The sequence below is a fragment of the Vulpes lagopus genome, chromosome 5 (genome assembly GCF_018345385.1).
Source record: "Vulpes lagopus strain Blue_001 chromosome 5, ASM1834538v1, whole genome shotgun sequence".
NCBI classification, from domain to species: domain Eukaryota; kingdom Metazoa; phylum Chordata; class Mammalia; order Carnivora; family Canidae; genus Vulpes; species Vulpes lagopus.
This window is the reverse complement of record NC_054828.1, coordinates 69,568,358-69,587,727: the sequence shown is the minus strand read 5'-3', so window position 1 is coordinate 69,587,727 and position 19,370 is coordinate 69,568,358. Positions and strand designations below refer to the sequence as shown.

General features: G+C 42.6%; 1 protein-coding gene across 1 annotated transcript; it reads left to right on the top strand.

Annotated features, from left to right (window-relative positions):
- The first annotated feature begins 18,228 nt into the window (after positions 1–18,228).
- On the top strand, positions 18,229–19,132 carry LOC121490458 (myosin regulatory light chain 12B). Its single transcript, XM_041754161.1, has one exon. The coding sequence runs from the start codon at positions 18,272–18,274 to the stop codon at positions 18,788–18,790; it is 519 nt and encodes a 172-aa protein (XP_041610095.1). The 5' UTR covers positions 18,229–18,271; the 3' UTR covers positions 18,791–19,132.
- Positions 19,133–19,370: the final 238 nt, after the last annotated feature.

The following is a 19,370-nucleotide window of genomic DNA, read 5'->3' as shown; positions in this document are numbered from 1 at the left end:
AGCACCACCTTCAGCCCGGGGTGTGATCCTGGAGTCCTGGGATTGAGTCCCATGTCGGGCTCCCTGCGTGGAGCCTGCTTCTCCCTCTGCCTGTGTCTCTGCCTCTCTCTCTCTCTTTGTGTCTCATGAATAAATAAATAAAATCTTTTTTTTTTAAAAAAAGTGATAACCCCTTTTCACAAACCCAAGAAGGTGAGAAGTGCATCCTCCCCAACTCTTGGCTGTACCTCAGCCTTTGATTATGCCCTCCTGCTTCTCTGGACTTCCCCAGGGAAAAAAATCATGCCCCGTGTTCTAAGAGAGATCTGCACCACTCTATAAGAGGGAACTCTTACAGCGCAGTCCAGATGAAGACTAGAAGAATTGCTTTATCTAAATAAATAATTCTCTTGTATCACACAAGCAAGAGTCCTTATAGCCCTAGATCTTCAGGAGAAAGGATTTCTTGTAGACCTTTTCTCTCTCTCTACCCATGTTCAAACTTCAAATTTTAGCCAAATGCTAACAGAAACTTTCTTCTGTCCAGATTTTTTTTTACCAGATCTGAAGTGAAGAAGAATTATCTCTGATTTCATGAATGAAGTAGACACTGTGTACTGTAGCCAATCTCCTCACAATTTACCTAAAAAGGAAGCACACCTCATCCTAGCAAGGATTAATTTTTCTTCCAAATCAATAAAAGCCAGTTTCATTTAGAAAAGCATACGTTGGGGAACCTGGATGGCTCAGTTGGGTAATCGTCTGACTCTTGATTTCCACCCAGGTTATGATCCCAGAGTCATGAGATCAAGTCCCACATCAGTCCAGGCTCAGCAGGAGTCTGCTTGGGATTCTTCCCCTCTCCCTCTACCCCTCCCTCCTGTTGATTCTCCCTCCTTCTCTCTAAATAAGTAAATTTTAAAAATTCCTTTTTTAAAAAAAGCATATATTGCCCTGATGTTAAGACCTTGACTCTATTCCTTGCAAAATGATAACTCTAACAGGACTGTGCTAAGGAACACGTGCCTTCTTCCCAAGCCTGCAGTATCTCTACTAGGTCACTCAGCCCTCCCAGGCCAGGTGCAAGCTCCAAATTCTGATCCACGACTCTCTTCCCTGACAGAAGAAAATGGCAAGTGTCAATACTTTACACAGATCACGGTGTGCATTCTGACACATATCTGATGGTTTCCGTTATTTTTGCTGTGAAATACCAAAACATCACATTTGAACATAAGAAGGTGCACGTAGGAGTCATAGGTACAACAAGAAGAGCACCCTAGGGTGTTGGGAGGACACAGGCTCCTCTACCACTCCACCCCCTACTCCCTGTGAGTCATCCTTATGACCATAGGAAACTGAAGATGAAAGTCTGCCAACTGTAGGATAAAGCAGGACATTTTAGCACAGCCATGCCTTCAAAAGGTAAATTATTGCTTTGGGTTAACAAGAATGTTGTTTACACTCAACATTCTGACCCTTACTCCAAGCCTGTGCCTCGCCTCATTCCTGACGTTGAGCACCCAGCCCCAGTCCCTGCCCCAACGCCAGGAATTGGCTCATCTGATCCTCTGGCCCTGACCATTGCTCACTGACCAGGCCCCTCATTCTTCCCCCATCAGTTCATCCAGGCCCTCCTGCCACTCCTCCCTGCTTAATCCTAGCCAGACTCCGTTTGGTCCTATTTATCCAAGCCCAGTCTCAGGCCCCAGACAGCTGCTGTTTGACCCCACCTGTGAGGTACTCAGTCTCTGGACCTGACTATGTAGGCACAGCTGCTAGATCGAGTCCTTTGCCACCATCCCTCCCTGAGGTCAAACTCTGGAATGTCCAGCCAGCCAAGCCCTACTATAGCACTGCTATCTGGAGGAGTGAGAGGGACTAAGGACCTGAGCTCACAGGCTTCAGATCCCTTTTCAGCTAATAAAGTGGTTTCCTAAGACAGTGCTTCCCAAACTTGGATACACATAGGAATGATCTGGGGACCTTGTTAAAATGCAGATTTAGATTCAGCAGGTATTGGTGGGGGTCGGGGCGACCAAAGCTGCTGGTCTGACAAATACTCAGGTGGTGATGTCAGTATTGTTGGTCCAGGGACTACACTTTGAGTAGCAAGTTTCTAGAATACTTATTGACATTTTGCAAAATAAAATATTTCACAGTAACAAAAGCTCTGATGTCACTAAGTGAAGAGGGAAAAGTTCCCTCATAGTTTGCTCCAGCCCATAGAATTTGGAGTCTGTCCCATGCATATTTTGCACTAATCACATGCAATACTGCTTTGAATTTCACACAAAAGTTTCCTATATGGGGATGCCCAAGTGGCTCAGTCGGTTAAGCATCTGCCTTTAGCTCAGGCCATTATCTCAGGGTTCTGTGATTGAGCCCCACATTGGGCAACCTGCTCAGCTGGGGGCCTTCTCCCTCCCTCTCAGGCTCCCCCTGCTTGTGCTCTCCCACTCTCTCAAATAAAAAAATCTTTGTTATAAAAACAAACTGATCTTTAAAAAAAGATTCCTATATGTTGTGATGAGCGCCAAGTAATGTATGGAAGTGTTGAATCACAACATTGTACACCTGAATCTAATACTATACTGTATGGTAACTAACTGGAATTTAAATTAAAAAAAATTTTAAAGTCTCCTATGTATGTGATTTGTTTACTACTCAAACAACTGATTCCTTTACAGCATTCATTCATTCTGCAAACAATATTGATTATTACTGCGTGGGGGCGGGGGTGATATAGGAACATATGAGCCATAGAGCCTGTGTTCAATAAGCCAATGGGCTTTTAAAGGAGACAGACTCATAATTAGATATTTTTGGCACAATATGGTTTAAGTACAACAATAGTGTCTGTATATCATATGAGGGAAAAGAAGCCTAGGAGAATATCAGCACTGGGGAGTCAGCAGGAAACCCATTCTGGGCAAAGGACAGCCTGAACTGAATCTAACAAAGAGAAAAAGAACCAAGTGAGGTGTAAGGGAACCACCTGGCAGAGAGGCTCCAGTATAAAACACCCAGTAGCAGGGTGTCAAAGCACATTAGCAAAGAAGAAGGCCTTAGAGATGAGATGTGAATCTGGGGCTGGTCACAGAGGGCCTTTCTACCGCGGTAAGCAGTTTGGACTTTATCCTACAGACGACAATGAGGAAACAATTCAGGTTTATGAATAAGGGCATGGCATTTGTGTTTTAGGTGAATCATGTTTGGTGACTGTGTGAAGAATGGATTTGAAGGTGACAAAAGTAGGAAGCTGTTTACATGGTCCAGAAACCAGGTGATGTGGGCCTGAACTTACAGCACTGGCAGTTGAGATAAGAGAGAGGATACAGGGGATCCCTAGGTGGCTCAGCGGTTTAGCACCTGCCTTCAGCCCAGGTTGTGATCCTGGAGTCCCAGGGTCGAGTCCCACATCAGGCTCCCTGCATGGAGCCTGCTTCTCCTTCCGCCTATGTCTCTGCCTCTCTCTCTGTGTGTCTCTCATGAATAAACAAATAAACTCTTTAAAAAGAGAGAGAGAGAGAGAGAATACAAATTCAAGGTATGTTGAGAAGGTATTTGGAAGTACACAGCAAGATGTAGTGATGCATTGAATGGGGATGAGGGTGAGAGAACAGGAGGGTGAAGAATGGCTCCCAGGTGCCCAGCCCTGGTGGGTTTGGTTTGGTTATGATGTAGCCAACCAAATGAGAAAGGACAGGAAGAGTTGCTAGGTTGGAGTTCCAGACCAGAACCAAACTCTATGCTAATGGATCTCCAATATTGGTTATACATTACTCTTCAAAATTCCAGATTCACATATTCAACTGCTCACTGGACATATCACCTCCAAGTCAGCGTGCCAAAACCAAATTCACCATCTTTAAAAAAAAAAAAAAAAAAGAAGAGTCTTTATCCTGGTGAGTTGCATCCAGTAACCAGAGTCAGAAGTCTCAACGTAATCTGTTAAGAATTATAAATGTTTAAAATGTGCTTGGGTGGTGAAGTCAGTTAAGTGTCTGACTGTTGGTTTTGGCTCAGGTCCCAATCTCAAGGTCATGAGATTGAACCTGACATGGGGCTATGCACTCAGCATGGAGTCTGCTTGAGACTCTCTCTACATCTCGCCCACCCTCTAAAATAAATTAATAAATCTTCGGGGTGCCTGGGTGGCTCAGTTGGTTAAGCATCTGACTTCAGTTCAGGTCATGATCTCGCGGTCCTGGGATTGAGCCCTGAGCTCAATTTCACTCTTCAAGGAATATGCTTGTCCCTCTCCCCCGTCCCTCCCACAGGTCATGCTCTCTTTCTTTCTCTCAAATAAATAAATAAATCTTTTTAAAAAATAAATAAGTAGGGACACCTGTGTGGCTCAGTGGTTGAGCGTCTGCCTTCGGCTCAGGTCATGATCCTGGGATCCTGGGACGGAGTCTCGCATTGGGCTCCCCCACATGGAGCCTACTTCTCTCCCTGCCAATGTTTCTGCCTCTCTTTGTGTCTCTCATGAATAAACAATAAAATATTTATAATAATAATAATAATAATAATAATAATAGGTGTGGAGCCTCAGTTGAGAAGATCAAAAAGTTCTGGAGATGGACAGTGGCAATGACTGCACAATAATGGGAATGAAATTAATACCGCTGAACCATACACTCAAAATTGATTTAAATGGTAACTTTTATGTTATGCATATTATACCAAAATCTTGTAAGTGAAAAATAAAAAGCTACTTCTTATCACCTCCTACATAATACTCCTTTCTGTCCCTATTGCTCCATTTCTTATTTTCCCTTCACCGGACCATTGCAAATCATCTCTCTTTTTTTTTTATTTTTATTTATTTCTTTAATTCCAGTGTAATTAATATACAGTGTTATATTAGTTTCAGGTGTACAATATAGTGATTCAACACTTTGATACATTACTCTGTGCTTATCACAATAAGAAGATGCTTAATCCCCTTTATCTATTTCACACCTCTTCCCACCCCCCTCCACACTCCCCAAAACCATCAGTGTATTTTCTATATTTAAGAGTCTGGTTTTTTGTTTGCCTCTTTTTTTTCTTTGTTCATCTGTTTTCTTTCTTAGATTCCACATTCGAGTGAAATCATATGGTATTCATCTTTGACTGACTTATTTCACTTAGTATTATACCCTCTAGATCCACCCATGCTATTGCGAGTGGCAAGATTCTATTCTTTTTATGGCTGTGTAATATTCCTGTGTATATATAAACTACATCTACTTTACCCGTTCATCTATGGGTGGACACTTGAATTGCTTCCTTACCTTGGCTATTGTAAATAATGCTGCAATAAACATAGAGGCATATATACCTTTTGAATTAGAGTTTTTGTTTTCTTTGGGTAAATACCCAGTAGTTGAATTACTGGATCATATGGTAATTCTATTTTTAATTTTTTGAGGAGCCTCCATACTGTTTTCCACAGTGGCTGCACCAGTTTGCATTCCCACCAACAGTGCACAAGGGTTCCTTTTTCTCCACATCCTCACTAGCATTTGTCGTTTCTTGTGTTTTTGATTTTAGCCATTCTGACAGATGTGAGATAATATCTCATTGTGGTTTTGATTTGCATTTCCCTGATGATGAGTGACGTTGAGCATCTTCTCATGTGTGTTTTGGCCATCTGAATAACTTCTTTGGGAAAATGTCTTTTCATATCTTCTGCCTTTTTAATGAGATAATTTGGGGTTTCATTGAAGTATACAAGTTCTTTATATGTTTTGGATACATCATTTGCAAATATCTTCTTCCATTCAGTAGATTGTCCTTTTGTTTTGTTGACAGTTTCCTTTGCTGTGCAAAAGATTTATATTTTGGTGTAGTCCTGATAGTTTAAGTTTGCTTTCGTTTCCCTTGTCAAAGGAGATATATCTAGTAAAATATGTTTCTATGACTGATGTCAATGCAAATCATATCTCAACTGGTCTCCCAGCCTCCAGGCTTTTTTCCTGTAAATCAGTCATCAGAGATGCTTCCAACAAGCCATCAGACTCCCCGTTTCCTGTAGGATAAGATCCAAACTCCTTAGATTGGCATATAACATCTTCAATGATATGGACATTTCTCAATGAAATGGACCCTTTCTCAGTGATATGGACCTTTTTATTCATCTATCCAAGAAATATGTGTTGAGCAATCTCTGAGACTGACACTGGAAATGGCCCTGAGTATATATGGCAATGAAGAGGAAAATATGCTTTCTGACATTGTGGAACTAATTCACCAGAGGAGACAGCAGGCTTTAAAATATTGACAAAATTAAAAAATATATATTGACAAAATTTTATAATTATAAATTGTAACAAAACTATTTGTTGTTTACTAATCACACATGTTTTTGATAAGCTTGCTAGGTCCAAGAATGGGGGGTGGGGTTCACAGAGGACAAGCCGGGAGAGTCCTTGGCTTTGCACAGTATGCAAATCAAATGGAAGCTGAGAGGAAGTGAGAGTAGTTTATTGGAGACATAGAAAGAGTATAGATACACAGAGTATCTGGGAGACTGAGACAGGAAAGGAGACTGAGTATCATCTTTGCTTGGAGTCCTGGGTTCTTAATGAGGATCATGGTCCTAATGTGTCTTCTCAGGCATCCAAGAACAATTGTTTAGGTCCTCCATGAGTCACTTATGCCCTGGAGTCAGGGATCTTGGTGAGTCAGTGGTCTTGGAAAATTTTCATGACAACCCCACCTGGTCACTCCTTAGAGTGACCCACTCTATTGTGCTGGAAGGGTCCAAAGAAATCATTAACCCTTTGACCTTTACAAAGAGAACATATACATTATCTGTTCTATAAGGCATGTGTAAGGCAGGGGTGTAGGTCCTAGCAAAAATAGAAGCAGGAAAAGGAGCAAAAACAGCAGCTTTTCATGGGGTCCCTTTATTTTTCTTAATAATAAATTTATTTTTTATTGGTGTTCAATTTGTCAACATACAGAACAACACCCAGTGCTCATCCTATCAAGTGCCCCCCTCAGGGACGCCTGGGTGGTTCAGCGGTTGAGCATCTGCCTTTGGCTCAGGGTGTGACCCTGGAGTCCTGGGATCAAGTCCCACATCGGGCTCCCTGCATGGACCCTGCTTCTCCCTCTGCCTGTGTCTCTGCCTCTCACTCTCTCTGTGTCTCTCATGAATAAATAAATAAAATCTTTAAAAAAAAAAAAAAAAAAAGAGGAAGTTTATTTTTAAAAAAGTGCCCCTGGGATCCCTGGGTGGCGCAGCGGTTTGGCGCCTGCCTTTGGCCCAGGGCGCGATCCTGGAGACCCGGGATCGAATCCCACATCAGGCTCCCGGTGCATGGAGCCTGCTTCTCCCTCTGCCTGTGTCTCTGCCTCTCTCTCTCTCTCTGTGACTATCATAAATAAATTAAAAAAAATTTAAAAAGTGCCCCCCTCAGTGCCCGTCACCCATTCACCCCCACCCTCCGCCCCCCTCCCCTTCCACCACCCCTAGTTCGTTTCCCAGAGTTAGGAGTTTTCATGTTCTGTCTTTCATGGGGTCCCTTTAGTTTCCCTATCTCGTTTTCAGTGTCTACTACTTGCCAGGCACCATCGTAGGTGCTGGATATGTGATGATAAAGAAAAAAAGACATAATCCTTGCTTTTAATGGAGCTTATTGACAGAAACTAATCAGATAATAACAGCAACAAATATTAATTTCAAACTGAGCTAAGAGTTCTTGAGCTAGATAGGGGAAGGGAAGGGATGTTTTCACTATAAGTCAATCAGAAAAGGACAAACATTATATGGTCTCATTCATTTGGGGAATATAAAAATTAGTGAAAGGGAATAAAGGGAAAGGAGAGAAAATGAGTGAAAGTATCAGTGAGGGTGACAAAACATGAGAGACTCCTAACCCTGGGAAATTAACAAGGGATAGTGGAAGGGGAAGTGGGCAGGGGGCTGGGGTGACTGGGTGATGGGCACTGAGGGGGGCACTTGGCAGGATGAGCACTGGGTGTTATGCTACATGTTGGCAAATTGAACTCCAATAAAAAAAATTTTTTAAAGAAAATTTAACAAAATTTTTTAGAAGACCTGAAGTCAGTAAAAAGTTAGGAAGGAGGGCACTACTGCAGAGACAGTGCAGTAGGCAAAGGAAATGACCAGCCCTGAAGCAAAAAGAAGTGAGAGTATGAGGAAGTGAAGAATTGTATAGTTCAAGCTTGGAGAGTGTGGGAGAACGGGGTGAGGTGGGCAAAAGCTAGATCTGCAGAGCCTTTGGGCCACCATTAGGATTTTGGATTTTATGCTAATGGTGATGGTAAATCTCAAAAGGATTTTAAGCAGGAGTAGCAGTGGGGAGAGCAGTTATGAGGCTATTGTAATGGGCCAGACAGACAAGGGTTGTGGCCTGCTCTATCCCAATGGAGATGCTAGAAGTGCATGAAATGAAGATAAATCCGGAAGTAGAACTGGAGGGACTTGGTAACGGGTTGGGTGCAGGAAAAGGGAAAAAGAAACTCAAAGACGAGTCCTAGAAATTATATTAGACTTTTTTAAGTGTGATAATATTGTGGTTATATTTTTTGTTACATATCTTTTAAAGATATATATTAAAATATTTACAGATGATGGCATGATGTCTGGGGTTTATTTCAAAATAATGCCCAGAGTGGAAGGTGGAAGTGGATGAGGATAAGGATGGAGCAGGGTTGATCATGGCTTGATAGTTGTGTTGTGGCTGGATGATGTATACATGGGGGTGCATGATTCTGTCAGCTTTTGTGTGAATTCAAAATTTTCCATTATGCAAAGTTTAAAAAGAGACAAAAAGAAGGAGGGGAAGAGGTGATAGGGAAAGATGGGGAAAGGAAGAGGGAAAAGAAGAAATAAAATAAGTCCTAGGTTATCGTTTATGCAATTGAAAAGCTAATGGTGCCATTTATCAAGATGGTGAGGAGAATGGGCAAAAGAAACTTGGGGAGTATCACAAGTCCCACTTTTGGACATTTAAGTGACACATCCAGAACACATGCTGGATGAATTTGTCAAATAGGCAATTGGACATGCAAATCTGAATGAAACTCAGAAGGAAAGTCTACATTAAAGAGATTAATATGTGAATAATTAAACCAGTGAACATGGATAAAATTACTTAATGAGATAACGGAGACAGAGGGAGATCTAAGGCTCCACCTGAGGAAACAAAATCTAGTGGTTGAGTAGATAAGAAAGACCTAAGAAAGGAAAAGGAGTCTGAGAAGGAACAGCTAGGCATATAAAAACAAGAAGGCTGTGATGTTAGGATAGCTTAGATTAGATAGTATTCCAAGGAAGAAGTAGTAACCAACCATTCCTGAGGCTGGCAATGGTCAAATAAGATAAGAACAGTTTTTATTATAGTGTTGGTTTGAAGGGGATGGAAGAATGAAGGGAAAGTGAGGAAATTAAGATAACATGAACAGATGACTCAAGAAGTGTGGCTGTGGGGCACTTGGGTGGCTCAGTCCGTTAAGCATGTAACTCTTTTTTTAAGATTTTATTTATTTATTCATGAGAAACACAAAGAGAGAGGCAGAGACATAGGCAGAGGGAGAAGTAGCCTCCCTGCAGGGAGCCTGATGTGGGACTTGATCCCAGGACCCCAGGATCATGCACTGAGCCAAAGGCAGATGCTCAACTGCTGAACTACCCAAGCCACCCAAACGTCCCAACATCTGGCCATTGATCTGAGTGCAGGTCTTGATCTCCAGGTCTTAGCTCAGGTTTGATCTCAGAGTAGTGAGTTCAACCCTCACATTGGGTTCCATGCTGAGCATTAAAAAAAAAAAAAGGAGGAAAAGAAAAAGGAAGTATGACTGTAAGAAGTAGATCTATAGAATGGGGTGGTAGCTAAAGAGAGACATGAAGTCAAGAGAGGGTTACTTTGTTATCAACCTGATACATATTAAAGATAATAGTATGTTGAAGATCCATAGAGATAAAGGATCTAAGAGAGAGGAAATAAAACTAAGATTAAAATTCATGGCAGCATTGTTTATAATACCCAAGAAGTGGTTAACAACCCAAACAAGCATCAACTGATGAACGCATAAACAAAATATCTCATATCTATACAATGGAATGCTGTTTGGACATAAAGATGAAGCTATTGATACATGCTACAACATAGGTGAACCTTGGAAATGAACCTTTCATTTCTGCTAAATGAAAGACGCCAGTCACAAAAGGCTACATAGAGTAGGATTCCATTTATATGAAATGTCCAGAATAGGTAAACCCATAGAGACAAAAAGCAGATTGGTGGTGATGAGAAGTTGGGGGAAATAGGGAGTGATTGTTAATAGGCATAGAGTTTCTTTCTGGAGTGGTAAAATATTCTAAAATTGATTTTGGTGATGGCTGCACAACTCTGAATATACCAAAAAACACTGAATTTCATAATTTAAACTGGAGAATTTTAAGGTAGATGTATTGTGAACTCTATCTCAGTAAAGCTATAATGTTATGTGAGAAGTCAAGAAGGTGAGAAGAGGTATAATATAGACATAAATAGAGAGATTTGACCCTGGACAGGAGTAACAACATACCCTCCATTATAATAAAAGAAGAAAGATAGGAGAAGAGACAGGTAATCTATAGGCCTTGTGATAGAAAATAAAGAAGCTTACACCTGATGACTTCTATCATAAAGTATGATGTAAATTCATCAATGGAAAGTAATGGTAGGAAAGAGGTTTTAAGAAGACAAAGGATTTAAGGACACCTGGGTGGCTCCATGGTTGAGCGTCTGCCTTCAGCTCAGGTCATGATCACCAGGTCCTGGGATCAAATCTCACATCAGGCTCCCTGCTGGGAGCCTGCTTCTCCCTCTGCTGTGTCTCTGCCTCTTTCTGTGTGTCTCTCAAGAATAAATAAATAAAATATTTTTTTAAAAAGAGGACAGAGGATTTGATATGAACCATTCATCTCAATACTTATTTAACACAATTAACTATTTTTATCTCAACCCCAAAGTCCACATCATTCTTAATGGGTCTCTTAGTCAAGGTCCAGTCAGGCAAACAGAAATCACTCTAATGCTTTCAAACAGAACTGGTTTAAAATATGTTAAACTGAAGGGGTCCCTGGGTGGCTCAGTTGGTTAAGACTCTTGATTTCGGCCCAGGTCATGGTCTCAGGGTCCTGAGATCAAGCCCTGCTTTGGGCTCTGTGGTCAGCAGGGAGTCTGCTTGAGAATCTCTCTCCCTCTCCCTCTGCCCCTCCTCCTGCTCATGAGTGTGCGCTCTCTCTCTGAAATAAATAAATCCCTTTTTTAATGTTAAACCAGAACTTAATTTAAATATATATATTAAACCAAGGGGGGAACCCTGGGTGGCGCAGCGGTTTGGCGCCTGCCTTTGGCCCAGGGCGCAATCCTGGAGACCCAGGATCGAATCCCACGTCGGGCTCCCGGTGCATGGAGCCTGTTTCTCCCTCTGCCTGTGTCTCTGCCTCTCTCTCTCTCTCTCTCTCTCTCTATGTGTGTGTGTGTGTGTGTGTGTGTGTGTGTGACTATCATAAATAAATAAAAATTTTAAAAAAATAAACCAAGGGGGGAAATTAGGAAGTTTGGAGGGGCAAAAGGAATAAGGAATAATACCCAGAGATCATAAGCTACGACCAGCCCTGGGGTCCACAAACCCTACAGCTGTCCTGTCGACATTGTCACATGTTCTAGATCTGCCAGAGAGAGCAAAGCTGGAATTGCTAAAAAGGTGTAGCCTTTGGCTCAGGCTGATGGAATCTGGGATCACTCCTTCTCCACTGCTGCTGTGGCACCACTACTGCCAACAAGTGCCACACTGTGCAGCTGGAAACAGGATAATGCCCTCCTCCTCCCATGGTCCGATCTCCTTCCAGTGCTTACTATTGGCAGAACACACAAAGAAGCCAGCAAGTGAGCCAGGTAAATGCAGGCTCTTAACACCAGCAATATAGAGCAAAGAATAAAAGAGTGTGTAAAAAGCTGAGAGAAAATTGATACAACCTGTGGAAAAGCATCTGAAGTATACCCATTAATATCAGGAACAAGAGGGATCCCTGGGTGGCGCAGCGGTTTGGCGCCTGCCTTTGGCCCAGGGCGCGATCCTGGAGACCCGGGACCGAGTCCCACATCGGGCTCCCAATGCATGGAGCCTGCTTCTCCCTCTGCCTATGTCTCTACCTCTCTCTCTCTCTCTCTGTGTGACTATCATAAAAAAAAAAGGAACAAGAAAAGGATTTAGCACTCATACTACTATTTAACATTGTTCTAAGGGATTAGATAAAGCAATTAATCAAGAGAAAAATAAAAGATATAAAAATTGAAAAGAAATAGGTAAATTATTATTATTGACACAGATCATTTAATACTTAGAAAATCCAAAGAGGGGTGCCTGGGCGGCTCAGTCAGTTAAGTGCCCAATTCTTGATTTCCACTCAGATCATGATCTCAGGGTCATGAGATCGAGTTCTGTGTGGGACTCCACACTCATTGACAAGTCTACTCTCCTCTCTCCCTCTCTCTCTCTCTCTCTTGCCCTCTGCCCCCCCACAAATAAATAAATTTTTCTTTAGGATTTTGCTTATTTATCTGACAGAGAGAGAGCACAAACAGGGGGAGCAGTAGGAGGAGATGGAGAAGCAGGCTCTCCACTGAGCAGGAAGCCTGATGAGGGGCTCAGTTCCAGGTCTCAAGGATCACAACCAGAGCCCAAGGCAAATGCTTAACCTACTGAGCCACTCAGGTGCCCCAATAAATAAATAAATCTTTTTTAAAAAGAATCAAATAGGGATCCCTGGGTGGCGCAGCGGTTTAGTGCCTGCCTTTGGCCCAGGGCGCGATCCTGGAGACCCAGGATCGAATCCCACATCGGGCTCCCGGTGCATGGAGCCTGCTTCTCCCTCTGCCTGTGTCTCTGCCTCTCTCTCTCTCTCTGTGTGTGTGACTAATAAATTTAAAAAAAAGAATCAAATAAAAAGAAAAGTTATAAACAATAAGAGCATTTAATAAGATGACTAGATACAAAACTAACATACAGAAATCAAAAGTGATGAGATATATATACAAATGGAAGCCAATTAGAAGATATAAATGAAGAGACTTCCTTTTATAGTAGTCCAAAAAAAGTAATATAGCTAGAAACAAGCTTAAGAAATGTTCGATATTTACATGAACACATCTTTGAAATACTACTGATGGGACAAAAGAAGATGTGAACAATTAGGAAAACATAACATACTTTTGGACAAAAAGCTGTCAGTTCTCTCTAAAATATATTTCACATAATCATAAATACCAAGAGTGAAAATCATACTCAATGGTGATAGACTAAAAACTCTTTCTCTGAGATAAATAAGAGAAAGATGCCTGCTTTCGCCATGTCTATTCAACACATTACCGGAAATTCTAGGCAAGAATAAGAAATAAAAGTCATTTGAATTGGAAAGGAAGAAGTAAAATTATCTTAAATGTAACTGCATTATTTATCTAACACAAAGATTTTTGCCTTGACTCCAAAGCCCACAACATTCTTAGTGGGTGCTGTGGAAAACAGTATGGCAGTTCCTCAAAAACTCTAACATAGAATTACCATATAATCTGATAACTCCACTTATGGAAATATAGCCAAAAATATTGAAAGCTGGGTCTCAAAGAGATATTTGTACACCCACATTTTGGCGGGAGGTAAGGGGTGGTAGTTTTTTTTTTTTTAAGATTGATTTATCTACTTGAGAGAGAGAGAGAGAGTAAGCATGAGCAGGAGGGTCAGAGAAAATTTGAAGCAAACTTGGAGGAGGGACTCTGTCCCACAAGCCTGAGATCAGGATCTGATATTAGGACCTGAGCCAAAACCAAGAGTCTGACATTTAGCCACTGCACCACCCAGATACCCCATAGACCCGCATTTATAACACTATTATTCACAGTAGCCAACCCAAGCACCTGTGATAGGTGAATGGATAAGCAAAATGTGGTATGGTATATATATATATATATATATATATATATATATATATATATATATAGTAATAATAATAATATATTATTGCTGTTATGCATCTTTTATATATATATTATATATATACAAAATATTAGCCTTAAAAAGGAAGAAATTATTCAATATGCTACAATACAACATAGATAACCTCGAGGACATTAAGTGAAATAAGTTAGTCACAAAAAGACAAATACTGTATGATTCCATTTATAGGAGGTACTTAGAGTGGCCAAAATCATAAAGACAGAAAGTATAATGGTGGTTTCCAGGGACTGGGGGCAGGGGAGAAGGGGGAATCATTGTTTAACAGACATAGAGTTTCAGTTTTATAAGATAAAAAGAGTTATGGAGATGGATGATAACGATGGTTGCACAGCGGTGTGAATATTTTTAATACCACTGAATGGTACACTTAAAATGGCTAAGATGGTAAGTTTTATGTTATGTGTATCTTACAACAGTAAAACACAAAAAGGAAAAACTCTAGAAAATGTGAACTAACTTATGGTGAGAGGGCAGATCAATGCTCACCTGAGGATGGGGAGGGAAGAGGGAAGAGACGTGAAGAAACTGTCATGGTTGGTAGACATGTTCACTATGTTGAGTACGGTGATGGTTTCACAGACATATTCATATGTCAAAACCCATTTAGTCATGCACTGTAACTATGCATGCCTTCTTCTTTTAAGATTTTATTTATTAAAAAATAAATAAATAAATAAAGATTTTATTTATTTATTCATAGAGAGAGAGAGGCGCAGAGACACAGGCAGAGAAAGAAGCAGGCCCCATGCTGGGAGCCCAATGCGGGATTCGATCCCGGGTCTCCAGGATCACACCCCGGGCTGCAGGTGGCGCTAAACCGCTGCGCCACAGGGGCTGCCCTGTATGCCTTCTCATACATGATTATGCCTCAATAAAACTGTACGTAAATAGGGTATTAGGTTACAAGCCACTGAATAAGATAGGAAATCTGTGAGTCATTAATAATAATAATGAATGAGTGAATTAAGAGCGACGATCGGTAGGTAGGTAGATAGATGATAGATGGATAGATAGCTGATAGAGGATGACGATGATGATGATAGATGATGATAGATAGATAGATAGATAGATAGATGATAGATGATAAAAGATGCATAACAGCAAATGTTACTAATAGAAGTGTAAATTGAAATAGCCGCTTTGGAAGACTCTTGGGCAGTATCTACTAAACCCAATAAAGCAAGGTATTCAAGAGTGTTCACAATGTACTACCATTTGTAAAGAAAGGGGAATGTGGGGCCACCTGGTGGCTCAGCAGTCGAGCGTCTACCTTCAGCTCAGGTCGTGATCCTAGAGACCCGGGATCGAGTCCTACATCAGGCGGCCTGCATGGAGCCTGCTTCTCCCTCTGCCTGTGTCTCTGCCTCTCTCTCTCTATGTCTTTCATGAATAAATAAATAAAATCTTTTTTAAAGGTGGAGAGGTGTATACACACGTGTGTGTGTATCTAAATGTGTGTGTAATCTATTTCACAGATCAAGCATCTCCATCTCCAGAAAGATTCCAAGCAATGTCTATTGTGATGTTCAGTGTCTCCAGAGAGACTAAAGTGGAAGAGAGAATTTTCCCTGTAATCCCTTCGTACCTCTTAAATGTTGTGCCATTTGAATGTACTACCTTTTCCAAAAATGACTCTAATGATTCTTTTAAAAGCAAAAGGAAACCTTACCTAAAGAGTGACTCACTGACCTCACCTCCTACCACTTCTCCAGCTCACCCCATTCTCCACTAAACTGGGCTGCTCACCCATTCCGAAAATAGGCAGCATCTGTCCCATACACCTGCTTTGTCCTCTGCCGGGAACACCATTCCTTTCCTATCCTCCCTCCGAGGAGCTTGGCTACTCCTAACTGTCCCTTCACTACAGCAGGTCACCCCGCGCCCACACCATGGTCTGACCAGGCTTCAACCATTGCCACTTCCTTTGTGAGCTCGAACCCTCTGCTACGGGGAGAACGGCTGCCTCTTTTACAGTCACAGCAGAAGCAAAGCCCAGAGAAGAAAGTGTCTAGCTGTGGGGTCCCAACACCTCTCTCCTGAGCAGCCAGACAGGGGCTGCCCCTGACTCTGGCAGCTCTTGGGGGGAAGGACACTTTCCTGAAACAGCTTGTCCCCACCTGACTCAGCAGTTGTCCCCAGACCCTTTCTCTAAGGCCCCCACTGGCCGGAGCAGATCTGCTGGTGGGTTTGACTTGAGGGCAGAGGCAGTAGGCTCTGACAGAGCACCCATCTCAACCAGGGACGTTGTTTAAACTCAGCCCTTCTGGGGAAGGGAGAAGAAATGGGTAGGAAATATCAGAAAGGGAGACAGAACATGAAGACTCCTAACTCTGGGAAACGAACTAGGGGTGGTGGAAGGGGAGGAGGGCGGGGGGTGGGAGTGAATGGGTGACGGGCACTGAGGTGGGCATTTGACGGGATGAGCACTGGGTGTTATTCTGTATGTTGACAAATTGAACACCAATAAGAAATAAATTTATATTGGGCAAAAGACATGAATGGGCAAAAGACATGAACAGAAATCTCACAGAGGAAGACACAGACATGGCCAACACGCACATGAGAAAATGCCCCGCATCACTGGCCCAGGGAAATACAAATCAAAACCACAATGAGATCCCACCTCACACCAGTGAGAATGGGGAAAATTAACAAGGCAGGAAACCACAAATGTTGGAGAGGATGCGGAGAAAGGGGAACCCTGGGGAGCCCTGGGGGGCACAGCGGTTTGGCGCCTACCTTTGGCCCAGGGCACGATCCTGGAGACCTGGGATCGAGTTCCACATCGGGCTCCCTGCATGGAGCCTGCTTCTCCCTCTGCTTGTGTCTCTGCCTCTCTCTCTCTCTCTCTCTGTGTGTGTGTGACTATCATAAATAAATAAAAATTAAAAAAAAAAAGAAAGAAAGAAAGGGGAACCCTCCTGCACTGTTGGTGGGAATGGGAACTGGTGCAGCCACTCTGGAAAACTGTGTGGAGGTTCCTCAGAGTTAAAAATAGACCTGCCCTGGGATCCCTGGGTGGCACAGCGGTTTAGCACCTGCCTTTGGCCCAGGGCGCAATCCTGGAGACCCGGGATCGAATCCCACGTCGGGCTCCCGGTGCACGGAGCCTGCTTCTCCCTCTGCCTGTGTCTCTGCCTCTCTCTCTTTCTCTGTGTGACTATCATAAATAAATAAAAATTAAAAAAAAATAGACCTGCCCTACAACCCAGCAATTGCACTGCTGGGGATTTACCCCAAAGATTCAGATGCAATGAAACGCCAGGACACCTGCACCCCGATGTTTCTAGCAGCAATGTCCACAATAGCCAAACTGTGGAAGGAGCCTCGGTGCCCATCGACAGCTGATGGATAAAGACGCTGTGGTTGGGGGATCCCTGGGTGGCGCAGTGGTTTAGCGCCTGCCTTTGGCCCAGGGCGCGATCCTGGAGACCCGGGATCGAATCCCACATCAGGCTCCCGGTGCACGGAGCCTGCTTCTCCCTCTGCCTGTGTCTCTGCGCCTCTCTCTCTCTCTCTCTCTCTCTCTCTGTGTGTGTGTGTGTGTGTGACTATCATAAATAAATAAATTTTAAAAAAATTTTTTTAAAAGACGCTGTGGTTTATGTATACAATGGAATATTCCTCAGCCATTAGAAACGACAAATACGTACCATTCGCTTCGACGTGGATGGAACTGGAGGGTATGATGCTGAGTGAAGTAAGTCAATCGGAGAAGGACAAACATTATATGGTCTCATTCATTTGGGGAATATAAAAAATAATGAAAGGGAATAAAGGAGAAAAAATAAGAGAGGGAGACAGAACAGGAGAGACTCCTAACTCTGGGAAGCAAACTAGGGGAGGAGGGCGGGGGATGGGGGTGACTAGGTGACAGGCACTGAGGTGGGCACTTGACAGGATGAGCACTGGATGTTATTCTGTATGTTGACAAGTTGAACACCAATAAAAAATAAATGTATTTTTAAAAATAAATAAATAAATAATAAAAAATAAATAACATAAATAAAAAAACAAAAAAACCAAATTCCCTTGGCCACTACGCAATTGGTGTGCAGCCTTCGGAACTGCCTATGGGGAGCTTCCCCCAAGGTTCTGAGGGTCGGCTTCAGCCAAAAGAGGAGCCACTGCTTAATTATTTGAGGACTTTCTGCTAAGACGACTGTGAGGCCACTGTCGCGCCGCAGCCCAGCCGTCGTCGCCGCCGTCGTCGTCCGTGCGGGCAGCCGGGCTCTGGTGTCGCGCGTCGAATTAAACAGCCACCATGTCGAGCAAAAAGGCAAAGACCAAGACCACCAAGAAGCGCCCCCAGCGCGCAACATCCAATGTATTTGCTATGTTTGACCAGTCACAGATTCAGGAGTTCAAAGAGGCCTTCAACATGATTGATCAGAACAGAGATGGTTTCATTGACAAGGAAGATTTGCATGATATGCTTGCTTCTCTAGGGAAGAATCCAACCGATGCGTACCTTGAGGCCATGATGAATGAGGCTCCAGGGCCCATTAATTTCACCATGTTCCTCACGATGTTTGGTGAGAAGTTAAACGGCACAGATCCGGAAGATGTCATCAGAAATGCTTTTGCTTGCTTTGATGAAGAAGCAACTGGCACCATCCAGGAAGATTACCTGAGAGAGCTGCTGACAACCATGGGAGACCGGTTTACAGATGAGGAGGTGGATGAGCTGTACAGGGAAGCACCTATCGACAAGAAGGGGAATTTCAATTACATTGAGTTCACGCGCATCCTTAAACACGGAGCAAAAGACAAAGATGATTGAAAGAACTTTAGCTAAAACTTCCAGTTGCTTTGTCTTTGTTTTAATTCTCAGACACTTTCCCCCACCCTCATAGACCTGTTGCATGCAACTTAGTTTCACAGCTTGGCCTCTTTTTTTTTTTTATCTATTTATTCTAGATCTTTCTGCCACTTAGCACTTGTATAATCAGACTGCAAATGGAGTTGAGGTTGTAAATTGTGCTGAAAAAGAGATTGAGAATAAAAATCAACAAATGTGAAAGCCCAGGAAAATATATCCGGTATTTCTGGTTTTGCTGGATTTTTACATTTTTATAATAATAAAAACACTATTTTGAAATAAAAAAAAAAAAAAAAAAAAAAAGACGACTGTGAGCCCACAGTCTGGGCTCCGAGACTCCCCTGCCTCCGTGGCAGCCTGGTGCCGAAGCCTGGGGAGTACTGGGCCAGGCTGTGAGGACAGCCAGCACTGCCTGCTTCAGGTGCTCCCCCACTGTCCTTAGATCACACAAATGTGGAAGCAGGAGGAGACCTTAGAAACTATGGGAGGCCCATCCAACCTCTGCATCTCCCCATTTTACAGTTGAGAAACTGGAGACCAG